Source organism: Octodon degus, unplaced genomic scaffold, assembly GCF_000260255.1.
Source record: "Octodon degus isolate 3935 unplaced genomic scaffold, OctDeg1.0 scaffold00010, whole genome shotgun sequence".
NCBI lineage: Eukaryota > Metazoa > Chordata > Mammalia > Rodentia > Octodontidae > Octodon > Octodon degus.
The window spans coordinates 25,160,523-25,188,039 of record NW_004524586.1 but is presented as its reverse complement, the minus strand read 5'-3'; the positions used below and the strand labels follow the sequence as shown (position 1 = coordinate 25,188,039).

Genomic DNA, 27,517 nt, shown 5'->3' with positions numbered 1-27,517 from the left:
ACAGGCATAAAAATCAAGTAGGAATGGCATGGGGAAAATACTAGTAGAGATGATTTGAGCAAAGAAAATGGCAGGCAGAAACACATCATCAAACTAAATCTCAAAATAATTATTAAATAAAAAAAAATTTCCTTCCATGCCAAAGAATCTCTGCTTCTGTTTTAAATGAACATGGGAAAGAAAAGGCAATGACTCTTAGGCTTATACTGAATCAAGTTAGCACAGATTTCAATCTGTATTATAAAACTGCCTGAGTCTAGTTTAGCCCGATAGTCATTATTTTCTAAGTGGTGCATTTCATAAGTAGCTTTGTATTTTGAAACTGTTTAACATGAAGTAACTTTAATCATGAAATCTTGTTCTTATTCAGATTAAGACAAAGGACACTTCAGTCACATATTTACTATGGCAATATAATTAGCCTGGATAATTTTATTAAATTATATAATATACAACTAAGAACCACTACAGTTGTATTTTACTGTTCTCTTAATGGGCCACTTAATTTAGTGGCAGAGCAAAAAAAGGCAAACTAAAAATAGGCTCTTATGAAAAAAAAGTTCTTCACATTTCAAAAATGTTCATGAAAATTTTAACTCAGGAACATAATACAATTTGAGTGTTCTTCCTATAAAATATAAAGTAACTTTTCGAAAAACATTTTCCAAATAGCGTACACAAAAGAAATCATGGTAAGGGTATAATAAAAGAGGGCAACAACTACTGTGGTTCAAAACTAATGTGCCACAAAAAAATCTGGCTTAAAAATGAACTTCAGACTCTTAACTTTTATGAATGTTTGTCTGAATTTCTAAATGGGGAAAAGACAAAAGTAATATGAAAATGACCATGACCATTGCTATATAAAATAATCATTTTAAAGTTAATTGTAAGACTTCAAAGATTTAAAAAATGGTCATTTGAAGATCACAGCTGCACCTTAACTGTAAAGTATGTTTTCTCACTTTTGGGCTCAGGTCAACTTTCTGAATACGCTACCAAAACACGTGCACCCCCTAGCTGTCACAATTTAAATGGAGGATTTTAGCTATTTTACATTCCCATTTTTTAATAAATTTGAGGCAGATTTTATCCATGTAGGCTGAAAAATACCTTGGAAACAAACCTCAATCTTCTCCATTTTCCCAACGGATTCATTTACAAACGGCACACATACTACTCAAGGCTCTGTTCAGGATCACCATCCCATGCACGCTTCCCACAGGAAAAAAAAAATTAGAAGTCACAACTTTGTGTACTACTTAAACTGAACATCCAATTATAAACTGGTACATCAAACTGTCTAAATAAGATGTTTCAGCAATCTTGTTAAAAAAATTTCTGGGCAAAATATATTTAATTTTTAAAAACACCCTAAGATTTTTAAAAACACTTGTGCTATACAATTTATAGCAACCTTGAAACCAACTTACAAGGCTTTAATCAAGGTATTTACATACCAAATAATGCAAAGCAAAAAGAAAAATATCTAATGACATTTTAGAATGTACTCAGATTTGTATGAAATTAAAATTAAGGCTTTTTCTGTATAGGATGTGTCGTTTTAATTTATATAGCCAACCTTGGAAATGTCGGTCTTAAAACATCCTCATTAACCCACTGCATTCAATGCAATGGAGTGTGTTAAGTGTTATTTCAAATAATTACACTGTTGCTACTTCTATGTTGAAGCATGCTTTTTGAACACTGTAGTTATTCAGTATTTACAATGTATATCATTTGAACTTCATGTAAAAGCACAAGTATGACTGTCTGACTTTAATACAAACACCATACTTGGAATCTCCCCCCCAATGAAATGTAATATACTACAGCTTTAATAATCAACACTTTTTAAAGTTTTAAAAATATGTCTTAAATGTGGACCGCCATTTGCTCAAAGAACTCAGACAACGCTGTTCCTTATTTGGGTCGCAAAATTTCAGTCTGGCTTCAGCTTCTTTAGGCATAGAGAAAGTAAATTTTCCTCCAAAGCGATTCCAAAATCATGCCATTTCTTCTGAGTATCATACTTTTTCTGCTGACTTCAAATGTGGTCCACCTCAGGGGAGGGAAGGGGAGTACCAGGATTCAAGATGAATTTATGTGATTCCCAGTTTTTCACGATCCTCCCTTTTTTGCTCTTTTAAAAACACAGTGAGTTAAAATACTGAACAGCAAGATAAAAATGGAATAGTATCTAAGAATCAAAATGTATTACCCATTTCTCCTATTATATCAAAATTTGTAGTCAGAATTGTCTTTATTGACTTTATTTTAGTTTTTGTACACAAAGAAAAATCATGTTCATATCCATCATGAACAAAAACTTAAAAAGGCAGAACTAGAAGACATGTGTCCTTCACCCAAGCAAAGCTGTGCTAAAGGTTCCAAACATTTCAATTTTTAAAATAAATATTTTCATTTTCCGATGTCTACGTTCATGTCTTCAGAGTGTCACAGGAAATTGAAGCCTATCAAGAATTACAATTTTGTTTAGAGTCCCAGCTCACGGTGTTTGGTAACTTGCCATACCATATCCAGCTTGGTTAGGAGGAGGTATTACAGGGGGAGGAGCTTGTCCTTGGGGAGGCTGAGCACCAAATCCACCCATCCAAGCAGCAGAAGGTGATTGACTTGGAAGAAAAAAAAAAAATCTTCAGCAAACACAAGAAGAAAAAAAAAATCATCTATACACGTATATAACCACACACAGAATAACAGTTAGAAATTAACAACAGAATACAACAAATAGGTCAAAGAAATACATGATACATGTATAGAACATATGTCTCACTATGAATCCTAACAGTTTTTTTATTTTTATTTTTATTTATTTATTTTTTTTGACAGAACCGGGGATTGAACTCAGGCTCTTGGGCTTGCCAGGGAAGTGCTTATTCCACTGAGCCATCTCCCCGGCCCCCCTAACAGTTTTTTAAGGTAATTACAACTTAGCACAATGATTTCTCTGAAGAGTATCTGAATACTTATTTTTCTAAAAATGGGATTTGGTAAATACTGCCTGTAATACCAATACTTTGGGAGGCTATGGCAGGAGTCTTGTAAGTTCAAGTCTCACTTAGGCAACTTAAGGAAACCTTATCTAAAAATAAAATTAAAGTATTTTAAAAATAAGAAAAATGGGCTTGGCATGTAGCTCAGTGGTGGTGTGACCCTGGGTTCTAACCCCAGCATCATCACCAAACATAAAAAAATAAAAGATTCTGCATACCATTTACCTAATATAAATTGCACAGAAGACCTACCTATCAAAAGAAATATTAAAAACACAAGTTCATATTGGAAAGAGTCTCAAAAGAAGTAACTTGTGTAAATAAAGATCTATGTATGAGTTTCAAAACAAGCAACTAGTGAGAATAAAGACCTAGGATTGTGTGGGGGAAAAGAAGTAGCAGTAACCAATTCATTCTATCAACAAAAACAAAAAGCAAGATGCTTTTCATAAAGTGAATTTCTGAGATTTCTCATCTGTGTCAAACAACAATAAAATAAACAAATTTCTAGCCAGGCAGAGTGATATATACTTGTAATACCAGCACTCTGAAGGCTGAGGCAGGAGAATCACATAAATTTAAGCCCAGCATAGGCTATATAGTGAGTTCAAGGCCAGTCTCACTATATAGGGAGACATTGTCTCAAAACAAATTTCTGAACAGTTCCACACAAAAATTTTTATGTATGGAAAAAATAAAAGTGAGTTAGACATAAATTAAATTCTATAAGCTGCTTATAACTATAGGTCACACCACATGTTACCCCTAAATCCCTTCATCTAGATAGTGAGACAAATTTTTAGCATTGTAAGTCACAACTGATTAGATTTTGTTTTCAATTTTCATACTCCAAATACCTCTCTATTTCTGTTTGTAGATCTACAGATATTTCTATACTAAAAAACCAAACTTACTCTACTCCAAATCCTTGTTGGTTCCATGGCTGTCCATATACTCCGTAAGGCGGTACTTGCCACCCATTTGCCATATACTGTCCATACTGTTGCGGGTTTCCATACACTTGGCCCCACTGGCCCCACTGACTGTAGTCAACCTAGGAAAAAGCAAATCAGCGTTTTAGGAACAAGTAAGAAACACCGTATTTGAAGAAAGAGTGGGAGACAAGGAAGAGAAAAACTAAGTAAGCACCCTTATGTGAATAGGACTCTGTTATTTATCATTGTCTAAGTTTATTGGGGTGGTGATACCTGTGAAAAGAAAGTATTAAGATTCAGTTAATACCACAAAATAATGAACTTTAATATAGCATTAATACAATCAACTGAATATAGCTATATGCTTTATTTTACTGTTTACAGTTTCCAAAGCTTTATGTATATATGCGAGATGAAAACCTTAAAAAGTGGTACAAAAAATTAAATTACCTGTTGGAAGTTTTTAGTCATATCAGGAGATTCTTTACCCCAATAGCATTTAACCACGTGTCCTTCAATCGTGGTACCGTTCACTGAAACAATGGCATGGGCTGCACTTTCATGGGTAGAAAATCTATAAGAAAATAATTAGGTTTTGGCTCTTATATTTTAAGAACTTAAAATATTAAGTAATATATAGAAGCATTAACATAAATTGATACCTGGAAGGGTCTAATAACATAAGTGAAAAAAATACATCCTATAATGATACTAATATTACACACAGAATATTACCTGACAAATGAATAGCCCTTTTCTGGAAAAACTCTTATTTCCATAATTTGGCCAAATGGAGAGAATGTTTGTCTCATAAGCTGATCTATTAAAAAAATATAAGACATTTAAGGTGCATATATCATAAAAGTCACACTAACTCTGATAAAGCCCCACAAAGAAAGTCATTACAGAAAAACCAAACACTGTACCTGTTAACCCTGAAGCAATTCCTCCACAGTACACAGTACAATTTTTTGGACTTGACTGGTTTACCACATCTTCAAATCTCAATTGTTTAGTGTTATCTATATGTAGAAAAAAAGAATTAAAATATTATTACTCAAAATGTTATAAAATTACCTATGCTTCAAGTATGATTTAGTAAAAGAACACTTGCCTAGAATGCATGAAGCATCATTATCTTTTAACAAAAATGGCTCAATGGAAGGAGAAAATTTTTTTCTCCATACTGATTTGATATACATTTGATCTATCAAATTAGAGTTCACAGCTTCAAAAATATACCAGAAGAGATAGATATGATCAAAATGTTATACACATGTATGCAAATATATTTTTTTATTTTTTTTAAATTTTATTTTTTGGCGGAACTGGGGATTGAACTCAGGCCCCTGTGCTTGACAGGCAAGCACTTATTCTACTGAGCCATCTCCCTAGCCCCCGTTTTTATTTTTATATGTATTGAGTACAGGATCTACAGGGTCTCACTACATAGATTGGACTCGTAGTGATCCTGTTTATAGCCTTCCCAAGTACTGGGATTACAGGAGTGCGCCACCACGCCCAGTCTCAACTACTGTCTCAGCACACCCTGGGGGTGGGGCAGGCATGGCAGGCCCAAGAACTCAACCCCTAGCCCCTGCATCTGCCTAAGCAGGCACTTTAACCCACTGAGCTATCTGGTCAGCCCGCAAATGTTTTTAATTATTATTTCATAAAATTAATATTAATTAATAAAAATACATTAAATACTAAGAAATTAAGCTGGGCACGTAGCAGTACATGCCTATAACACCTCAGCACTGGAGCAGAACAATCGCCATGAGTTCGAGGCCAGCCTAGGTATATAGTGAGCTCAAGGCCAGCCTAAAATAGTGAGACCCTTTCTAAAAAAAAAAAAAAAATATGACTATAGTAATACATAATTGGTAAAGAATTTATAGTTTTAACATGCATCACAGAAACAGCTTACTTTCTTGTGTACTTTTTGGTGCAGGTGGTTTACGTGTGGCCCAATTAGTTCTGATCTGTCGACCACCCAACCACTGACCTCCCATATGCACAATTGCATTTTCTGCATCCTATGGAGAAAAAAAACAAAACACAAAGAGTGGCAAGTTAGATGAAATAAAAGTTGGCAGTGCTGACCCCAACAAATCTCATCAGTAAATGAATTCATTAAACATCCTCAAAAAAATTAAAACTGAAACCAATAAAACAATTTTGAATTTTGGTGAATCACAAAAGCTATTTTTATCTATTATAAAATACTAATACTTAAGTTTAAGAGAACTTAATTCTAATTTAAATATGCAAGAAAAAGTCACAATCTCATTGATTACTGAAAAAAATTATTAAGTTTCTTAAATATACACATTTGAATTAGAAGGAAAACAAATTTTGTAAGAAAAGTAGTTTTCAAGTATCTTAATTTTATGGTTGACTTTCAATGTAAAATTTACTGAAGAAAATGTAGAAATGCTAACACAATCTAAATTGCCTACCTTTAAATATACTATTTTAATATGAGTGATGAATTCCAACTGTGACATGTTAAAAACTCATTCTAAAGCTTACTTTATTGTTAATGCACGTTTACTTTGCTACCTCCTTGGGTTTTTTTTTGTTTTTTTTTTTCCCCCTTGGGTTTTTTTTAATGGTACTGGGAATCAAACTCAGAAACCTTGTGTTTACTAGGCAGGTATAGCACTGCTGAGCCACAACCCTGGCCCCTGTTTTTTCTTTTTTTGAGACAGGGTCTTACTATGTAGTTTAGGCTGGCCTTGAACTCAGAGTGATCCTTTTGCCTCAGCCTTGCAAGTGCTAGGATTAGGTGTTTTCCCACCACATCCAGCTTTGTTATCACTATCTGAAGAGAAGTCATCCCAAAATTGAGACAAATTGATGCTTAAATTAGCATTTACGTTACTATTGTATTCATTATAATCCCAGTTATAAAAGTATGGATAATTTCAAAGAATTAAAACTCAGATTTACATGGTTAAGAATGTATATAACTTACTTCCCCACCCAAATTCTCAGATTACTTCACTTGTCCTAGTCTCGGGCTTTACTTCTAATAATTTTACCTTCACTAATGCACAAATGCTACTTTTTTTTTTTTTCAGAACCGGGGATTGAACTCAGGCCCTGTGCTTGCCAGGCAATTACTTACTCTACTGAGCTATCTCCCCGGCCCCCAAAAATGCTACTTTAATAATATTTATAGTACACTTACCCTTTCTTTTTCCAGTTATTTATTTTCAAATTTAAGAATCATACTGTATTAGCAAGCAAAATTATATCAAAGTTGTGTACACAGTTATATCCAAGAATATTCAAATTTGTTACTATATATTAAAACTCACTAAGCTTAGGGTTAAAGTGAGTTGAAAGAACGTACCAGTTTGTTATAAAAAGATACAAAACCATAGCCCTTGGATTTTCCAGTTGCCATGTCTTTAACTACCCGAGCATCCCTGCGAAAAGAAGCACAGCTAAATGAGGGAAGTAAAAGTTATCCTTAAAACAAAAACTAAAAGGAACCACACACACTGTATTGTGAGCATTTTTAAAATAAAATTCCAGTTAGCCCTAATTAACTACAGCCATTCCTGAACTCTCCCTAATGCTTCTTTACCTGTTAGAAAAAAGCAGTAGGACAAAAACATGTAATAAACATGCAACCTAATCAAACAGCCTGTACTTTCTAAACTAAATGCTCAAATTTGAAGATTAATAGGAACAATAGTTTCCTTTTCTAATATTCTATTTGCTAGTGTCCTCTAAAATTTACTGATTCTATAAATTACTGTAACAATGCTAACTAATTTACCATGCAATCTCTAAATAGTTAAATGTCTTCTGCCTAGTGATACAAAATATATGAAATATTAAAAAATTGAAAAAGAGGAAAAAATAGGAATTAAAAAGGCATACATGGCCTGTTAACAGATTTCTTTATTTTTCTTGGTCAATGCTCTACCATCATTTTGGAGTTTGGGCAGCTGTAAATTTTGAAAAATTGACATTTTCAGAAATTTAAGAAAGGAGAATAAAAAACTAACAACAACGCTAAGCACACCAGTACGAAAACAACAAATTTACACAGAAATTTTAGTGAGTAAGTTAAAATGATTGGAAATATAGAACTCCACTGAATATAGAATGTTAAAATGTAAATACTAAAATATGTATATATAAATAATGTATAATAAGAAATAGAAATGAGAAAAAAAATCTACAACTGAGTTCCAGTGTGCACAGTTCCTTGCAGTTAGCCTTCAAGATCCTGTCCATTCTTATGAGCAATTCTGCAAAATAACCAGAATGCTATTACTTTTAATTGTGACTTGGACTTTAGAAAACTGCAGGTCTCAGGTATATATAAAGATCAAAAAACAGCAACCTGTATTATTTTTATACTGATTTTTAAAACAGTACTACTTACCACAATTACATTAAAAAGCAAAGCAAGTATCAAAATAGAAAATTAAGAATTAAATCTTCAAATTATATCTGTAGAACAACAAATTACATAGCGAAAAAGTTGTTGTTCTTAATTGAAACATTTCTGTATATTACTAAAATTTTTAATTTACATCTACAGGAAATATATGAAACAGACTGATTTTAATCAGATAAATTGTGATACTTCATAAAATCTGTAATCACATTTAATTTCCCATTATATTTCATCAAATAACAGTGAAATTTGAGCATAAACTGTTAAAAATCTAAACATGTTTGTCTCTCATTAGCAGAATCAAATATAACAAAAAAGCCTAATGAATTCCACATTCACAATTCAGACACAAAACATTTTAATACGGTAATAGTACTTTTTACTTATAGCTAAAATACCACAACACATTTATCATTATAAATATAAACATTTTTAAATTAACCACAATATACCCAAAGATTCACCTTCTTTCCCCAATTTATTAATTCCTCCAATAAATACACAGTATGAATCACATTCACTTTTTATTAACCTATTTTCTTTAACCACCAATTTTTAAAAACATTTGACAGAAAGTTGGACATTGTAGTTTAAGTTTTACCACCTAAACATCTGCTCAAAGATAACAAACAGAATCACTTAAATTTTTGAACATATTGTACACAGGTTATTTATGAAAACAAGACCCTAAAACATTCAAATGACATTAACATTTGCAACAACATCTACGCAAAAACAAAACAAATCAAGAAACCAAAAAAAAAAAAAAGAAAGAAAAAAAAGAAAGAAAAATACACTAACTAGAGAAAGAAAATCTTAATTCTAATACAAGTTAATCATAAGTAATTTTGCTTATCACTATCGACTGTAGTACTGATTATGATACTTACGATATTTTACCAAAGGGAGCAAATGCTGATTTGATATCTTCTGTTGTAATTTCTGGACTCAAATCCCCAACAAACACATGGAAGTGATCTGAAATCAAAGCATTTGGTAATCAAATACTCAAGAAGCCAGCTACTAAACCTTTTTAGGCAACGGGAAAGAGGAAAAAAACCCTAGTTTAGCTGGTAATGCTGCCAGGAAATTTTCAGAACTCTTCCACAGTAAAATGCAGCAGGAGTACTTACTGGAAGTATCTTTTTTCTGGCTACTTGGTGTTGTTGCCCAGTTTACTTTGACCTCCTAAAAATAAAGATTATATTTAATACAATTATTAGGCATGTCATTGTGACATATCATTTACTAAGCAGGGTTATTTTTGCAAAACTACTAGGCTGAATAAAGCAAAACCATCACTCAGCAGTAATATCTGCTTAAAAATATGCTAAGAAAGAATACAAACTAATTCAACATGCAAACACATGCACTAAGGTACCACCATTCGATTATCTTACCTTTCCCAAAATTTTTCTCCCATTCATAGCAGCTAATGCAGCAGCTGCATCTCTGTGTTCATAAAATTCCACAAAGCAATATGGGTCATTGCTTGTATGCTGCAAAACAGAAAATCCAACAGAAGAGTTGACCCTTCTGCTATCGGGTTGCTGAGAAGAAAATCCAGGAAAAAACATTACTGATAGCTAGGAATGTACAAGGTCAGACTGCAAAACCTTATGAAAGCCTAATCCTTTAAAAAAGAAAAAAGGAAAGAAAAGGAAAGAAAAGAAAAAGGATGTATAGCTAGTGTGACTTTGTACATCAGTACACTGTTGTACAGTACAGAATCATGACCATGAGTATCAGAATACAGAATTCTGTATGTTTAAATAAAAAAGAGAAGCTTCTATTAAGTCATTCAAAACCTCCAACTCAGATTTGATGAGGATTACTCTTTAATACTGCTCTTCTCTTACATTATTCTTTTTATTGTGTGTGGCACTGAGGATTGAACTCAGGACCTTGTGCTTGCCAAGCAAGTGTTTATGCCACTGAGCTATATATCCATGGCCCTTCCAAAATTAGCCTTAAAATGATACATTATACTTAATACATCATAATCCTTCATAAACTGTAACTCAGGACTAAAAAAAAAAAAAAAATACAGAATTGAACCAACCTTATAAACTTTACTCTTGATCAAAATTTGTGTTGGTATTACAAAATGACAGTACTTTGTAGTGCTATAAAGGCTGGGTTATATGTATTTCTTTTCTGGATAAGTAAACATTGAAAAAAAATAGAAAATTCAAGACATATATCTAGGTAATAAAATTGTCTCCCTATCTTCCAAAATAGTCTAATGTACTGGAGATTCTATAAACTTTGATTTGGTCTTTGAAAGGTCAAAAATACACAGGCTAACTAGAAAATAACTGCTAAAATAAATATAAACAAAGTATTCCCAGGCAGTGTTGGGTTACATTTCAATGGTAGCACACTTGATTAGTATGTGGCTAGGGATTCAATCCCTAGCACTGCACCAAAAAACAGGACAAAACTACAATTTTATATCACAAAAACACCAATGTAAAAAACTTTATTAAATATATGATTGGTAACAGCAAGCAAATAAGTATGAGAATTTTTATAAACTGTTTATAACCTATACTAGATAGCAATACAACTCTACTGGAATATTTTTTATGTAAAGGTTAAAGCAATTCTTCACTGCTCAACATAAAGTGCCCCCAAAAGATAAATATTGAGAATGTGGAAGCTGGACAAGGTGGCGTATGTCTATAATCTCAGCAATCTGAGAGACTGAGGCAGAAGATCACAAAGTTAAACCAAATCTGGACATCTCAGTAACTCAGGAAGATCATCTTGAAATACACAATTAAAAAGAGCTGGAGATGTAGCTTGGTGTGATGGGCCCTGGTTCAATTCTCAGTACCACAATTAACCAATAAGCAGAATTCTAGATAGAGTTTACAAGTAGAATAAAAATCTTTGCAATAACCATTATTTTTCATTCAAAAAATTTTAGAAGAAAAATCCAAAGATGTCCAAATAATAGTAATGAAACAACCAGAAACATTTCCTTCAGTCAAAAAGTGGAATGATTAACACTAACAAGAAAACTATGAATTGCCATACAAAATCCTATTGTACTACACTACACTGGGTAAACAATGTTCAAAAAGAGGCAGAGAAATGAAATGGAGGAAAACCCTCCAAATTAAAAAAATACATAACAGTTCTTCTTGTGAAAGGGCCAACATTTATCATTAATATTTAGTGAGGAAGGGATTTAAAGGAGGCAAAAGGCTGAAATTTTGTTAGTTGATTTTTCTTTTTTTTCTTTTTTTGGCGGAACCGGGGATTGAACTCAGACCCTTGTACTTGCTAGGGAAGCACTTATTCCACTGAGCCATCTCCCCAGCCCTGATTTTTCTTTTATGTTTTCTTTTAGTCTCTAAGAGAAACACTGACAATTACAGAATATAGAGGGGTCCAATAGGAGAGCTATGAAAACCACAAAGGCTTCAGAACACATTTGTGCACCCTGATTTCAAAATTATGTACCCAACTAGCAGCAGGCCAGATCCCCAGTGTTACATCAATAGGCATGCATGTGTGTTGTGGAAGTGTCTCCCCTTACCCTCAGGGTATTTCAAGACTTCAGTGGAGGCTCAAAACTTCAGACTACCAAATTTTGTGCATACTATATTTTTCCTACAAATATACAAATTTAATACCTTTTCCCTTTGTTTTTAAAGACAGGGTCACCTATGTAGTCCAGGTGTCTTGAGCTTATTGTGGAGCCCAGACTGGCCTCAACCTCACAGCAATCCTTTCACCTCAGCCTCCTGAGGGTGTGACAAGCTCTGACCCTTTCACTTTAAAGGAAGCATTTTACAGCTTTCCTATTAATATTATACTTTGAGGCTATTAAAATAAGGGTTACTTGAATATAATAAGCACTGGGATATCCTGACAGTCAATCTGATATCACAGAGGGCAACTAAGTGACTATAGGGGAGGCAGCATATACAACTCTAATACACTAGACAAAGGAAAGATTCATGTTCCAGTGGGGAGAGTGTGAAGTTTCATCACCCTACTCAAGAAACTGGGTGTAATTTAAAACTTTTCAATTGCTTACTTCTGGAATTTTACCAACTATATATAACCATAGATAACAGAAGACCATATATGTATTTTAAGCCTTTACATCAGATATAGATAGGTAGGTAGATGGATATAGATTTTTTTTTTTTTTTGGCGGAACTGGGGATTGAACTCAGACCCCTACTGAGCAATCTCTCCGGCCCCTATATTTACATATTTGTATTACACTACATTTAATCTAAGACATCACAGTTTTTAAATATAACCTCAAGATTTTACAGTTGTCATAATAAAACAAAAGACAAAGACCTTGACATAGATCACTTAGCCCTTTCTTTTATTTCTTCCAGTTAAAAATGCTTGCATTTTTAAAAAAAATGTATTTAGTACAGGATCTATGGGGTTTACAGGGTCTTATACATACATCTGACTCATAGTGATCCTCCTGTTTACAGCCTCCCAAGCGCTGGGATTACAGGTGCATGCCACCATGCCCAGTCTCAATCGCAGCCTCAGCGCACCCCACACCAGGCCCGGGGATCAAACCCCCAGCACGTGTCTACCTAAGCAGGCACTTCAATCTGCTGAGCTATTTGGCCAGCCCTCAAAATACTTGTATCTTTTAATAGCCATCATTCTCATAGATTTGCAGTTGGGTTCAATACACTCAAGCCTCTGCATAACCTTCTTTGTAGCTTTGGCCTTTTCACAGAAAACTCCCAGTTTGTGCACCACAGCCCTGCCACCTCCTATCGCAACACTGCTTTCCCTGGGCACACAAGAGTATTTCTGCTTTACTTGTGCTTGCCACACTTCTTATGGAAAGTCTGCTGGGTTTTAGGCTTGTTCATCATGTTTGTAAGAGCATTATGAACATGGAAAGCGAAACCAGTGATTTTTAAGTGAAATCCCAAGTATAAGAGATGTTAAAATTTTTTAATGTTTGCCTCAGAATCAAGCATATATATTTATAGAAACTACCAGAGTGAAGAGACAACCCACTGTGTGGGAAAAATTGTCAGATGCACCACAGACAAGTGAATACTATCAAGAACATACAAAAAAACAAAAAAAAAAAAAGACTGTAAATTTAAAGGCTTGATCCAAAAATGGGCATCTGCAATGAAGAGACCCTTCACAGAAGATGAAGTATAAACAGCAAATAAATGTATGAAAAAATGTTCAACATCACCAGTCATTTTAGAGGTGCAAATTAAGACAACAATGAGATTCCATCTCACTCCAGAAAGAATGGCTATCATCAAGAAGAAATCAACCAATAACAAATGATGGCAGGGCTGTGGGGGAAAAGGAACGCTTCTCTACTGTTAGTGGGAGTGCAGACTTGTGCAAGCACTAGAGAAATCAGTGGAGATTCCTCGAAAAACTAGGACTTTAGGTCCCATTCAAACCACCTATTTCCATTCTTGTATCTTCCCATTTTTTTAAAGCATCATTTCAGAAGTATATTTACAACCATGGGTATTGCAGCACAGTTTGTAATAGACAAATCTTGCAAACAGCCCAAATGTCCATCAGCTGGTGAATGGCTAATGATATGACTTTTTTTTTTTTTTTTTTTGTGGAGCAGGGATTGAACTCAGGCCCTTGCACTACTGAGCTATCTCCCCCGCCCCAATGTGATTTTTTATACAATGGAGTACTATTCTGCCATAAAGGATACTCTCAAGACATTTCTAGCTAAATGGATGCACCCTAAGATCATACTGTTACGTGAAATAAATCAGACACATAAGTGTAAACAGTGCATTGTTTCTCTGCTGTGAAAAATCAAAAGTATAACTACGGACCAAAATGTATAATAGGTATTGTGAAATAGGAAGAAAATGTTCAAATGGGAAGGGCAACCAGAGAGGAGGAGGGAGTAAGGAAAGAAGGGAAAGAAAAAAACGAGAAAAGGGAAAAACACAAAACTTTTTTAAATGAGGAGGGGAAGAGTTGTTGGAGGGAAAAAAAAAGAATCAAGTTATATCATGTACAGGTACAAAGTCTCTATGATGAATGTGATTGCTATGTACATCTAAAATACACCAATGAAAACTGATTAAAAAATATATACTTACTATATTGAAAAAGTATATAGAGAAAGGAAGTACATCTGAAGTTTAAAAATTATAAAACTAGGAAGAAAAAGGATTTTCCACATACCAAAATAAAACTTACGAAAGGAAAACAAATGCCTAGATGTACAAGGTTCATGCCCTTTAAAAACTTCCCATTTATACTATCACCAGGTGACTAAAGATTAGAGCCTTACCTTAATTAGTGCTGTCATCAATTTTTGTTGGATGACATTAATGTCAAGTCAAAGAAGTACAAGATTTGTAACTATTCATACTCAAATATGAGTTCTAAATATGCATGAGTTTTAAAAATGCATTTTGGAGTCTCTCTGCCCTTCAAATGGCTGTACATACACATAGTTTTTGAAAAAATATTGTTAAAATATATAGTTGTCAAATGTGTCTCAATTTTTTCAAATGATTTTTCTTCCTTCTTACATATTGTCTCAACTCCTTTAGTTTTCAAACCAGCCACACTACTGGACTGCATAGTTTACCAATGACCTTTCTGCTATCTCTTCTATCTCTCTCGGTCCTATCTTGACTTCTAAGTAGAATTCACAACAGTTGCTTACGACATTTCTTTAAATATTCTCTTTGCTGGATCCTACCATCCTCTTGGTTTTTCTGTTTCTCTACTAGACGTCTTCCAGGGGTTGCTTCTTAACTCAAACTCAATATAATTTCAAATGCTCAGCTGTTCTAGGACCCAAGCCTAGACCTCATTCTCTCTCGTGTTCCCCAACATCACTTCTCTAACAATCTTATTTAGTCCCATGACTCCAAGTATCACTGCAAGCTTTAGTACAGTCTCTTCAGAGTTCCAAACTAGTTTTATTCAACTGCTACAGTATATATAATGTCCACTTAGGATGGACATGGTAGGGCATACATACCTGTAATACCAGGAGAATCAAAGTGAGTTCAAAGCCAGCCTAGCCTATATAGCAAGCTCAAGGCTAGTCTCAATTATACCATAAGACCCTGTCTCAAAAAACAAATAAAAAAGGTCTTTTTCTTCTTCTTGAGATAGTTTCACTATGCTATTTAGCTGGCCTTGAACTTACTATGTAGCCTAGGCTGGCCTCAAACTCAGGTGATCCATCTGCCTCAATCTCCTAAGTGCTGGGATTACAAGCATGTGCCACCATGCTCCACAAAAAGTCCATTTAGATATCTAATGTTTATCTGAAATCTAACATCGTCAAAACACTTGATTTCTACCCGTCCCCACACCATCCGATACCTTCCTTAGCTATCCTCTTTTTAGTAAATAGCATTACCACCCACACGTAGCAAGAATATTAGGGTCTTTTCTGATTTCTTCCTTTGGCTTACATCCCACTGCCAATCAAGTCCTATTTATTCTTTTCAAAATATACTTCAAATTTACTTATACCTAGTTCTTCGGCTACCACTCTAAAGCATAAGAATCCATCATATGTTACCTAGACAAGTGAAATAAAATCAGTTGGTTTCTCCCCTTCTCTTGCCTACCATCTATCACCCAGCAGTCATTCTCTATATACAGACCAATGTTAAAAATAGAAACTGGAGCACTGGTTAGACCTCTCCAGCGGCCTGTTACTGCAAACTGAACTGTCATGGCCTACACTGTCCTATGTGATTCTGGATCTTCTTACTTATCACTCATTTACTGCACTAACCCCCGCCATTTGCCATGCTCTAGCTATCCCAGTCTTTGGTTTCACAAAGCCAATAAATAAACTCATTACCAACTCAAAGCTTTGTATTTGCTCTTCCTCTGCCTTTAGCTCCACATACATGGCACCATCTTGTTATTCCACTGTTCCTCCTTGCCTAGCTTACATAGTACCAACCCCCAATTACTATCACAGAACTGTTTTCTCCTGTCATGGCTCTTATTCCTATTTGCTTGGGGACCTCATTTGTCTGGCTCTCCTTTATATCCTCAATGCCTTAGGACAAAGCACATTTCTAATTAGTAAGAGATGAATGGATAAATAATCAAAGTCAAGAAAGAAAGAACAAAAAAAATAGCAGAACAGAGTAAGGACTACTAATAGGAAAAAAGATCAAATGGTCAATACAGTATACAGGTTTTTAATAGCACTTCACCTCCAAATAAGACACCAACATAGCTTCTGGCTCCTTCCAAACACTTGTCTCATTTGGGCATCTCATGACCAATCCCATTTTAAGTGCCAAGCATCCTACTATTGAACAGAGGTTCCTAACAGAAAGCAGATTTCTATTGATTTTTCCCTATCACAAGCATTCCTGATCTGTCTATCAACCTGCACCAACATTCTTCACAGTATATTCTTTTCTTCCCCACTTCCTTTTCTCTTATCTATTTTTTTCAGGCAGGGTCCCACTACATATTTCAGCCTGGCCTTGAACTCATTATGTAGCCCAGGCTGGCCTTAAACCCACAGCAGTTCTAGTGCCTCAGCCTACAGAGTGCTGGGATTACAGGACTGTGCTACCATACCTGGCCCCTAAATTCTTTTCTAGCCACTTTCTATTATTATTCTTTCAGGTTTTAGTCCATCCATCAACTCCTCTAAGAAGTATCTTTTAAAAGCTAAGATTCCACAGGATGCTCTCCCTGTATACTCCCATGGTACCTAAAAGGTTTCCATAGCATTTATCGCTCTATACTCTAAGTGCCCACTAACTCCTCTGCCTCCTTCTATAAAATCTTATAGGGCCAACAATGGTTTTAAAAAGAAGTTTGTAGGGCCGGGGAGATAGCTCAGTAGAACAAGCGCTTGCCTGGCAAGCGCAAGAGCCTGAGTTCAACTCCCGGGTAAAAAAAAAAAAAAGAAGTTTGTAAATAAAAAGTTACTACTAAAGTCTTAACTGAGAAAGTATATAAATTTTCTTTGAAAAAAGGACAACAATATTACTTATTTTGGTGGCAGGGATAGAACCCCATGCCAAGCATGTACTCTACCAGTGAGCTACATCCCCAGCACCAACAAAATTATCCTAACAATTTCATTGCCTACTTACATAAAACTGCTCAATCATTCACTAAAGATGCACAAGACACACGCTGCTCTACTAGGCACATAGTACGCTTATATTCTTTTACACACAGCAACCCCTAAATTTTAAATGTATACTATCTGAATTGCTAACATTATTAGAATTGTACAAAATGCCATCAAGAAGTTCATAAATAGGTACTACTAAAGTCTTACCTGAAAAAGTATATGTTATTACTTATATGTTGTCCTTTTTCACCATTTGAGATAAATTTATAAACAAATTATTTATTTACTTTAACATATATTTATACAGGGTCTACAAGGTCTCACTATGCAGATCAGACTCATAGTAATCCTCCTATTTTCAGCCTCCCAAGCTTTGCGATTACAGGCATATGCTACCATGCCCAGTCTCAATCACTATCTCAGTGCGCCTCCAGGGTGGGGCCAGCACAATGGGGACCGAACCCCCGTCTCTATGCCTGCCTAAGTTAGATTCCTCAGTCAACTGAGCTACCTGGCTGGCCTGCAATTATTAAGATAATGACATCATGAAAAATGCCTGATAATAACAGCATAAAAAGTTTGCCCTTGTGAATATAACTTCATTATAAATCTGTTTTATTAGCCAATTCAAAATAAAAAATTAACAACTTTTAAAATGTTGCAATTAGCCCAATTATCTTAAAATGTTAAGATATCATGCTAACTGACAGTGTGTGTAACTGGGAAGTCTTACCTCTGTTATCATTTTACAGCTTTTACAGGGTCCAATCTGACTGAATAACTGAAGTATAAGGACTTCTGTCACATCTCTGGAGAGGTTACCTACATATCTGAACAAGAAAAAAATACATTATTAGCAATTTTCCTTTAGTTCTGGCTTAATGCATTTAATTTATCACCTTTTAATTTCATTTTAACTTCCTGTACATTTAAATAAAACTACTCCAAGAAGTACTGACTCTATGAAAGATTAACCCTTATTTAACAAAACAGTAACTGTTCTTAAGCCTCTAAAACAACATTTCAAAGTACAGTATAAAGATGGTATTCAAAAAGCATATTATTCTGTATCTTGTGTATCATTTTCTCATTTTAGCCATAAAAAATTTAAGTTTCAAGAAATATAATTTCTATTCCAAAAATTAACTTGTGACAAAAAATGACAAATATTGAATGACTAAAATAGGTGATCATAAAAAGATATTAGACATAAAGTAGGTTCATCTTAGACTGTGAACCAAAGCAATTGCAATCAAAGAAAAGAGTTAAAAGTTATAGTAAAATAGAAAGTGAGGTTTTTTTTTTTTTTTGTAAATTATGACTTAGCAATGGGGTCTTTATTGCTCTTAGGACAACAATACGATGATAAAATTTCCTAGTCACAAGTGCATCAGGTACAACAAAATACATCTTTATGTATACAACAAAGCATACAGAATGTTTTAGAAATTCAGAAAGTTTTTAAATATTCCAGATACACTTTTGACTAGAGATTTCAGATTTTGGGTTTTCTCCCTAGTCATCAATTCAATAACATATATATATAACATATGTATATATATGTATATATATATATATATATAACATATGTATATATATGTATATATATATATATATATAACATATGTATATATATGTATATATATATAACATATATATAATATACATATCACACATATGTTACATATAAGTTTAAAAAAAAAGAAAATAGAAATCACTACTTCACCGCCTTGCTTTATGTTTTGTACCAGAGATCTGACTTATCTCAATAAACTATCAAAACTGTTAACTCTTTCTGGTACTTAACAAATAATTCCTCAATCTGTACCTGTCATAAACAACTCATAAAACAAACAGTACAGTACTTTTAAATTTTAAGTTTCTTTTGGAAAATAAAAAAGTAAGTTTTCTTTTTCTAGTCATAAAATCTAGAAACTAAGTACTATACTAATATCAACCTTTGCAACATAGTTACATATTAAATAGTAACTTTTAAGATGGAATAGGCTAAAGGAAAAAACCAAAAAAAAAAAAAAAAAAAAAAAAGACCAAGAAAGCTAAAGTCAACCAAAGCAAAACAAAAAAACTGCACAAAGATCCAATTAAGTTAGAGTAGCAATTTTCCAGTTTCGTTAAAAATTTCCTTACAGTGGGTACTTATAACCTTGTTGCTCATATTCTGTAAGTGAAATACAAGTTCAATGTAAGAGACAAAATCAATTGACAAAGTGGTTTTAGGTCCAGTTTGCCGTACTTTCTTTATAATTAAGCTGGAGCTTACCCATCTGTAAGCCAGCACAGTGATTTATTTTTCCAGCAGTAGTGAGAGTTTTAGGATTATGAGCTAGTCATAGACAACTCATTGCCTAGCCCTTTTAATTCATAGGGAATTGTGAGCTTGTAACCATCAGTAATCTATTTTTTTATTCAAGGAACACATATCTCTAGGGAAAACAAAGAATCTCAAAAGCTCATTTCTAAGAGAAAAAAATGAACAAGACTGATTTTCACACGTTGAAGTTAGCTAGTAACAACACTGAAATGCTGTGAATTTTTTGCTGTCTTGTCTCCCCCACCCACCACCCCTTGCTCCTTTGGGATGGACTCTTGCTAAACAGCCCAGGCTGACTTCAAACTTATCCTCTTACTTCAGCCTCTTAAGTTCTGGGAGTACATGTGTATACCACCATGCTTAGCAGATTTAGCTTTGAATTTGCATTTAAATTTAAAATCATCTGTTTAAATCATCTAGGGCTGGGGATAAAACACCTGCCTGGCAAGCATGAGGTCCTGAGTTTGATTCCTAGTACCAAGGGGGGGGGGGGACAAACAAAAAACTTCATCTGTTCAGGAAAAACTGTGTGGGCATTAATTACCTTCCATAATTAAGAGTCACAATAAATTCGCTGCTGTTTAATAGGCTTTTTATTCTAACTTAACCTATTTCCAACCCGTTATAGAAGTTCTAGACACACACACACACACACACACACCCCTAACCTGCATTTCTGATACTGACACCTAAGATCAAAATGTCAGTACTTAAGTCTAGAAAGTTTTATAGAAAATTCCAGCTTAAGGTTTCCTACTATTTAAGTCTCTCCACTAAGAGGTAAGTGGTAAAGCACCAAACTAGGTTTTCAAAACTTAAGATTTACTATGATAAAAAGGATATCATTCACTATATCATTTCACTTAAATTTAAGACCTATTCTTTTACTAAAAGTTCTATAGACTTACTTTGTAGTTCTTAAAATATTGTAACTGTTTAAGTACCTTGACACTGTCAAAAAATAATCTATTCCAAATTAAATACTTTCAAAAACATTTAAAACAAAGTTCAATACTTGACCCAATAAGCACCATTTTGGTGGGAGGGGTAGCTAAAAATTAAATCCACACTGAACTATATTCCTAGACTTTTTTGGGGGGTGGGTGACAGATCTCAATACAATTGTTAAACTACCAAGGAGAGGCTGCAACTTGCAATCCTTCTGTCTCAAGCTTTCACAGTGGGATTAAAAAGATGGACAATGTGCCCAGCTATCTTCTTAGTACCTTACTTAAATGGTATCTTTTTTTTCTTTCCAAGTGATAAGTCTCTAAATTGTGCTGTGGTTATGAAGCAATCAACATGTTCTAAAGTTTCAAGTTTCTAAATATGTAATTTCATCTGAAGAACATTTCCAAAATAACAAAAAATGTGTCAGATGGTTTGAGTTTTTATAGTCAGAGGTCAATTCAAAATAAAATACTTAAATTCCAAAATAATTTTTAACTCAAGGAAAAAATAAAGGTATATTTTACACACCTCTTTTAATAACAGGAAATATAAGAACTGAAGCATTAAAAACTGAAATGACACCTTTATTCTTAATATCAAAGTTAAAATCCAACTTGAGACTACAAACTTGGCAGTTTCGTATCGCAGTAGGCAGAGAAGTTTACATTCCAACCTGTTGCCTATGTCTAACCAAAGGGAATTTTGAGTTAAGAACATCATGCCTTGCAGAAGACAAATAGTGACAGTTTTCAACACTGAACATGTTCTTAATCTGAAAGAGTAGGGGGCCTGACCCTAGCTCAGTCCTTTAAGTGGCTGCTTCCACAAAGCTGTCAGCCTCAGGTTGCTGGAGTTCGAACCTCACAACTCTCCCGCTGGCCAAAAGTGCCCTGAAGGCATTCGAGGAACAAAAAAAAAAGAAAGAGTAGCCCTACCAAGGCTGAAACTACAGTACTTAATACTGTGACTAAATTTGCATAACAATAACATTTTTCTTTATGTTTGACAAGTTGCCATACAAGATTTTTCGAACAATATACTTCAACAAATCTGTGATGAACTTTTGAATTTGTCAGTATTTCATTTTTTTGGAAGAAGGTAGGATGGAGTAAAGATTCAACTTGTACAACTGAATTAACCAACTATAAGGAATACACACACACGCACACACACACACACACACACACATTTTAAAGAAACAATATAATCAAACAGAAGGAGGGACTTGATTATAGCCATAATATAACCAGAACCATGAATACAGCTAGTCAATTTTACAGTGACGTTTTAGTATTCTACTTTTTTCTTCACTGTTCAGATTACACTTTAAATCACTGCATTATTTCTTCCTTTTGACAGATTATCAGAAAAAAAAAAGCCTTAAAACGATAGCACTGTATAATGTGGTTATTATCCCAGATCCACAATTTCTATTGATTTTGGTGGACTGAAGAGATGAGTAAAATAAACTACAACAGAACACTAATACGAGGTAGTACCATAGTATATTCAGATAAACCATAGATCAAATCACTGCACTACAAAGATACAGGTCTGAAACTTGTATCCTACGAGATGGTCCACTGCAAACACCAATATTACATGGCATGATTTTGTTTGTTTGTTTTTAAGATCACAAGTTACCCAATATACCATCCCCCAAATAAATGTAAAATGAAAACGAAGATCATCAGAAAACAGACCTTTAGAGCAACTATATGACAAATAAAAATTTAGGCCCAACATCAAAACAATTCTATATCACTTTAAATACCATCAAATAAATTAGTAATACTGAAGGTAATGAATATTTAAAGACCTACCTAGGCTATAAACACCATATTGTTTTCTGAAGATAGAACCATATGTCTTAGCTTGTGTGTGTCTGCAGGAAAAAAACCTCACTAGTAACACACAGGCATTTTAAGCAAACAGGTTAAAGTAAGCTTTTGTCAAGAGTACAATCTTTTAAAACATACTAGCCATTTGAAAACCTAATCAATAGATCATAGTACAAAATACAGGATCTCCATAAACAAACAAACAAAACTACTATATAACAAACTCTATAACCATGGTCAAAGTTTTCCTTACGTTACTTGTATCTGATCTCTTTGAGAAATATAAAAATGTATGCTTTTTTCTTTTCTTTCTTTTTTTTTTTTTTTGAGACAATAGCCTCTGTAATTCTTCTCACTGGCCTTGAACTCACTAGGTAGCCCAGGCTGGCCTTGAACTTTCAATGGTTTCCTGCCTCAGCCTCCCAAGCACTGGGATTAAAGCATACTGTATACTTTTTAAAAAACGACTGTGCATTTTTTAAAAAATTAATTGCTTTTATCTCACTTTTTTTTCCTGAGGCAGAGTCTCACTATGTAGTTCAGATTAACCTTGGACTCACTATGTAGCCTAGGCTGACCTTGAACTCCAAGCAATTCATCTGCCTCAGCCTCCCAAGTGTTGGGATCACTGGCATGCACCACCATGCCCAGCCCTTTATTCACAATTTTATCTTTGAAGATCTTTTAAAATATATATAAAAACCAATAAACTGCACCAGGTATGACAATACTGTCTACCAATAAATTAATCTGAAGTTTTAAAAAAAGGACTTAATACTAATTTAATGAAAGTATAATCATTGTAAAATACATATTGAGTACCTCGTAGGTTCCAGGCAGTGAACTAAGTGCTGGAGGGGTAAGACCTAGGAAGGTGTAGCAGTCCTTGTCTAAAAAAACAAAAACAAAAAACCCTTCCTATGAAGAAGAGCGAAAGAAGGAAAAAAGAAGACAAAATAGTAAACATGTACTGACATACAGGAACGACAGAGTTTAAGATGTTTATTTGCTCATAGGTACACATGTCACATTATTAACAAACAACTTAAATATGGTGTGGGGGTAAAGCGGAATGAAGAAGGCAGAATTAGGATATAAGTACAGAATTAGGTCATTAGTCTCCTGGAGAAAATATACAATGACAAAGTAGATGCAAAGATAGTTCTAGGAACAAAGGATAATGATAAAGCATATTATGTAGTAGGTCAAAATCAGAAATTCCTATTCTAGGAAAAAGGAGTCAATGAGACATGTGCCATGAGGTAACTATGATTCAATAGCTATTAGGATGCAATGATGGCATTTCAAACACAGTACTTTAGATAAAATGTTACTGTTATGTTCCTTAAATACAAGCTATTTAGGTTCTATATCTAGCTTTCCCAGATGTGTTCATCAAAGTATATACATTGCTAACAAATACCAAGTCTTAGCTTACACAAACGCTGAAGAGCAAATTTCAAATTTGTTCCAATTCTTTTTTTTTTTTCTAAGAGAAGGCAGAAAGGGAAAAAAGTTCAAAACATATATATATATATATATATATATATATATATGAAGTTTATTAAGTATGCTTTTCATTCAGGGAAATGAAGTTCTTGGGTTGGCTTCAAATTCCTACAACAAGGTGGCAAACACTTTAGTGAGACATCAAAAGAAATAATAAAAAGTACAAGGCTTAAAAAAATCTGTGTTAAGATTAAGCACACATATCAACCTTTTTTTACTGAGCATACTGATGCAGAGGAGTGAAGCTGTGAAGCCAGTCAAACCATCTAGGTGCCCACTGACGTTTATCTATTCCCCTAAAAAGTACTTTCTCCATCAGTTAACCCAGCCAAGTGAACTCTGATCATATCAGTAACAGGCAGAGGCAGAAGAAACAAAACTCTGATCTAACTTCTTGTACTTAAGACAGGAGCACTGCACCTACAGAGACTGGGAAAATTGAAGCGCTCTACTTAAAACACTGAATTAGAAATTACTCTGATTTAAAAATACAAAATAAGAAAAAAGTGCCACATAATCCCAAAAGGAATGGAACTGCTGAGTCATCACTCTTCATTGGGAAGGGAAGTAACTCGAATTAAGTGGTTCCAAAATGAATTCATTCATTAGACGGGGCTCCAGGTAAAAATGCAACAACAAGACCAGAGTAAAAGCGACCCCTAAAACACACATCAAATAGCGAATGGAAGCATTTAATCCAATTCGGATGGACTGGACGCACAGATTAAGAAGCAGCAACACCGGGAGAGCAAGAGGAGTTTAACAACTGGCTGTCAATTTGGCATAGGGAGCGCTCAACGTAAACTTCGTTATCCGAGAAGGGAGCGGAGCTCGGGCGGCGAGAAGCATCCCTCTTGCACTTCAAAAGTAGCGGGCGCTGGGCGGGTGTCGCTGACAGCGTGGGCGGGGGCACGTGGGGCAGGAGGAGGCAAGGGGCTCTAGTGGCCGCACAGCGTCCAGCTTCCTCGGAGAGCTTAACTCAGAAGAAGAGTTGGGAGCGGCTGGAGCTGCGGGGACGGAGGGCGCGAGGCTCCGGCCCAGGCCTGCACGGGGTGCCGCGACGTCCCACCCCTCCAGGCCCTGACCCCGCGAGGACTGGCCACTCCCGGCCCAGCCCAGGGCCCCCCAAAGCGGAGGGGAGCAGGCGCTCTCCTGGGCCTGACAGCCTCGGCCGTGCAGAAACCAGGCCTCGGAAGGGTGCACGAAGAAGGGCGCGAGAGGAAAAGGTCGAGACGAGCCCCAGACCCCAGGAAGTGACAGTGTTTGGGGGAAGGGACGGCTCCCTGCCCAAGAAAAGGGGGACAGAGGAGGAGAGCACTTCGTGTCCGCGCCACCCTGGCCAGAGGTCCACCGGGAGTCCCGGCTCGGCCCTCTGTCTCAAGCTCCCTCCCTATGCGTTTCGCGGTGCTCGGGCCTCTGGCGCCTGGCACCCCCGGTCTCGGGTACTCACAGAGTCCGGGGCTGTCCGTCGTCTTCCATCATGGTGGGTGCGACGGAGCGATCCCGGGACAAGGGGGAGGGCAGGGCTGGGGAGGGGAGGGGGTGGGGGGGAGGGGGCGGGGGGCTCTGGGCACCGTCTGGGGACAGAGGAAAAGGCACCGAACCCCGCTCTTGGGCTCTCTCCCCCCAGCCTGCTCCGGACACTGCGCTCCAACCAGGAGGAGCAGGAGGAGGAGGAGGATGAATAAAATGGCCGCCGCCACCAGCCAGGCAGGAAACAGAGCAGGGCGCAGGCGCGGCCCGCCAGGTCACCGCTCAGGCCAGCCGCTACAGCCTGCCTGGGGAGATCTGAGGGGACAGCAAGCCAAGCTGCAGAGGAAACCTTGCGCCCGGTCACGACCGACCACGTCGTCACAGTGGGCCTACTGGCTGGCCACTACGTAGACGGCGCTAGAAGAGGTCCAGCAAAAAGAGACAAGCCGTGGAGTCTCTGGGAATTCTGGTCCTGAGGAGGAGCGACGGAAGCACTTCTCCAGCGGACTTCTGGGAACTGTAGTCTGAAGGCGACTCTATGCCGCAACCCAGAGGAGAGACTTCTGGGTAGTGTAGTCATACGTGAGGACGTGCCGCGATCAGGAAGTCTGCGTGCCTGAAAGAATCGCTGCGATGTTAACCAGTGGGCCGACGGAGTGGGACAGATGTTGTCTGAGGAATAAACTACAAGTCCCAGAGTGCCTCGCGCCGGGGGCCGTCCCAGGACGGCTCCAGGCGTGCTAAGGTGCATCCTAGCGTGAGCTTCTGCTCCGCCTCCCTCTGGCCAGAGAGCGGTTTCTTCAATTTCTCAGACGGCTCTGTGTTTCCGCGTGGTGTTCGAGCCAGCAGGTTTAGCAGGCTCTCCTGTGTTCAGGAGACCAGCAGGCCTGCGGTCATCAACTGCCACCTCGCGCCGCCGACTAGAAAGAGGCTGGCTTGATTGAGTTTTGGGGGCGCCGGAGCGAACCTTGGGTGCCTCCAAAGCCACTTGCGTCTTTGGGGTGCGTTTTCTCCCAAATAGGTGCTTCTGTATAATCCGCTTGTAGGTTGCTTTGTAAGTATCAAAGGTTTCCCTGTGTACTATCTTATCGATTTAGCGGGGAAAGAAAAGTAGTACTTCATTAAAAATGACTTGCCCTCGTACACTTTATTTAATCGAACGTAGACATGCTCAGAGATTTAAAGGTGTTTGTGGACATGTGGGCAGCCACATGTAAACTAGCTTTGCGGCCCTGTAGAATTTGTCTCTCACGCACGAGGGTTCCCCGTGTGCCTTCAGGAGAAAGTTACTGCATTTGTATCTGCTTTTGAAGCTGGGGAGTGGGTGTGGGGTGTAAGATCTTTTAACCTATTGCCAGAGTTCAACTTTCCCTATTAACAGTGCTTTAAGAATTGGTTCTGAAGGGGGTGGTGAATGAAAGCAAGAGATAGGAAAAGGAACATTGTGGGACTGTCCTGCTTCAAGGTTGTATATGGTGAGATTTTTGGACTTATGTGCAAACATGAGTATATAATTCATTATGCCTATTTTTAAAATATATTCTAATTTTTAAATGTTTTTATCATATTCTGTAGGGACATAAAGTTCAACATATCAATACTTGATGAAAAATACCTGTTCCTTATTATGCCTAAGATGTTTGCTATGTAGACAGATAGTGAGGTTAAGCTTAACAGCCTAAGTTGTTTGATAATAACAGTAAGCTTGTCTTCTGGATGGTTAACAACCTAAGTTTGCAGACCAAAATTAGAGAAAAATGAGGGGTGCAAGGAAAGCCAACATTTTGACCCTAACCTTCTAAGGTCAATTAAGACTCAGGACATATGAGAACTTGTACTGTAATGTCATGTAACTTGGTAGTGTCCCAAATTTTCTGATCAAGGAGATTATGGGGCCAAAGAGGAAAGTGATCGATGATGGAGAGTGTGCCTAAGGAGAGTCACATGGAGA

At 36.2% G+C, this 27,517-nt stretch overlaps 1 protein-coding gene across 7 annotated transcripts; it reads right to left on the bottom strand.

The window, feature by feature from the left end:
• Nucleotides 1–1,048: 1,048 nt before the first annotated feature.
• On the bottom strand, nt 1,049–26,114 carry Tial1 (TIA1 cytotoxic granule associated RNA binding protein like 1). Of its 7 annotated transcripts, XM_023708989.1 has the most exons (14): nt 25,544–25,630; nt 23,407–23,474; nt 22,567–22,628; nt 18,194–18,290; nt 9,776–9,925; nt 9,509–9,563; nt 9,266–9,353; nt 7,314–7,389; nt 5,883–5,991; nt 4,879–4,974; nt 4,688–4,772; nt 4,403–4,526; nt 3,932–4,071; nt 1,049–2,636 (listed from the first exon to the last, which is right to left on the bottom strand). In XM_023708989.1, the coding sequence occupies exons 4-14, from the start codon at nt 18,203–18,205 to the stop codon at nt 2,510–2,512; spliced, it is 1,062 nt and encodes a 353-aa protein (XP_023564757.1). In that variant the 5' UTR covers nt 18,206–18,290; nt 22,567–22,628; nt 23,407–23,474; nt 25,544–25,630; the 3' UTR covers nt 1,049–2,509. The 7 variants fall into 7 exon arrangements, with proteins under 7 accessions (XP_023564757.1, XP_023564760.1, XP_023564759.1 ...); XM_023708992.1 differs by lacking the exon at nt 23,407–23,474 and having other exon boundaries at nt 9,776–9,874; nt 25,544–26,081; XM_023708991.1 differs by lacking the exon at nt 22,567–22,628.
• Nucleotides 26,115–27,517: the final 1,403 nt, after the last annotated feature.

Bases quoted from the DNA above. Each gene is read 5' to 3' on its own strand.
- Tial1 (XM_004625626.2), bottom strand. From the start codon at position 25,575: ATGATGGAAGACGACGGACAGCCCCGGACTCT. The intron at 9,926-18,193 runs GTAAGACTTCCC...TTTTCTTCTCAG, and splicing joins GCTGTAAAATGATAACAGAG to CAACCCGATAGCAGAAGGGT. The intron at 9,354-9,508 runs GTAAGTACTCCT...CTTTGATTTCAG, and splicing joins CCAGAAAAAAGATACTTCCA to ATCACTTCCATGTGTTTGTT.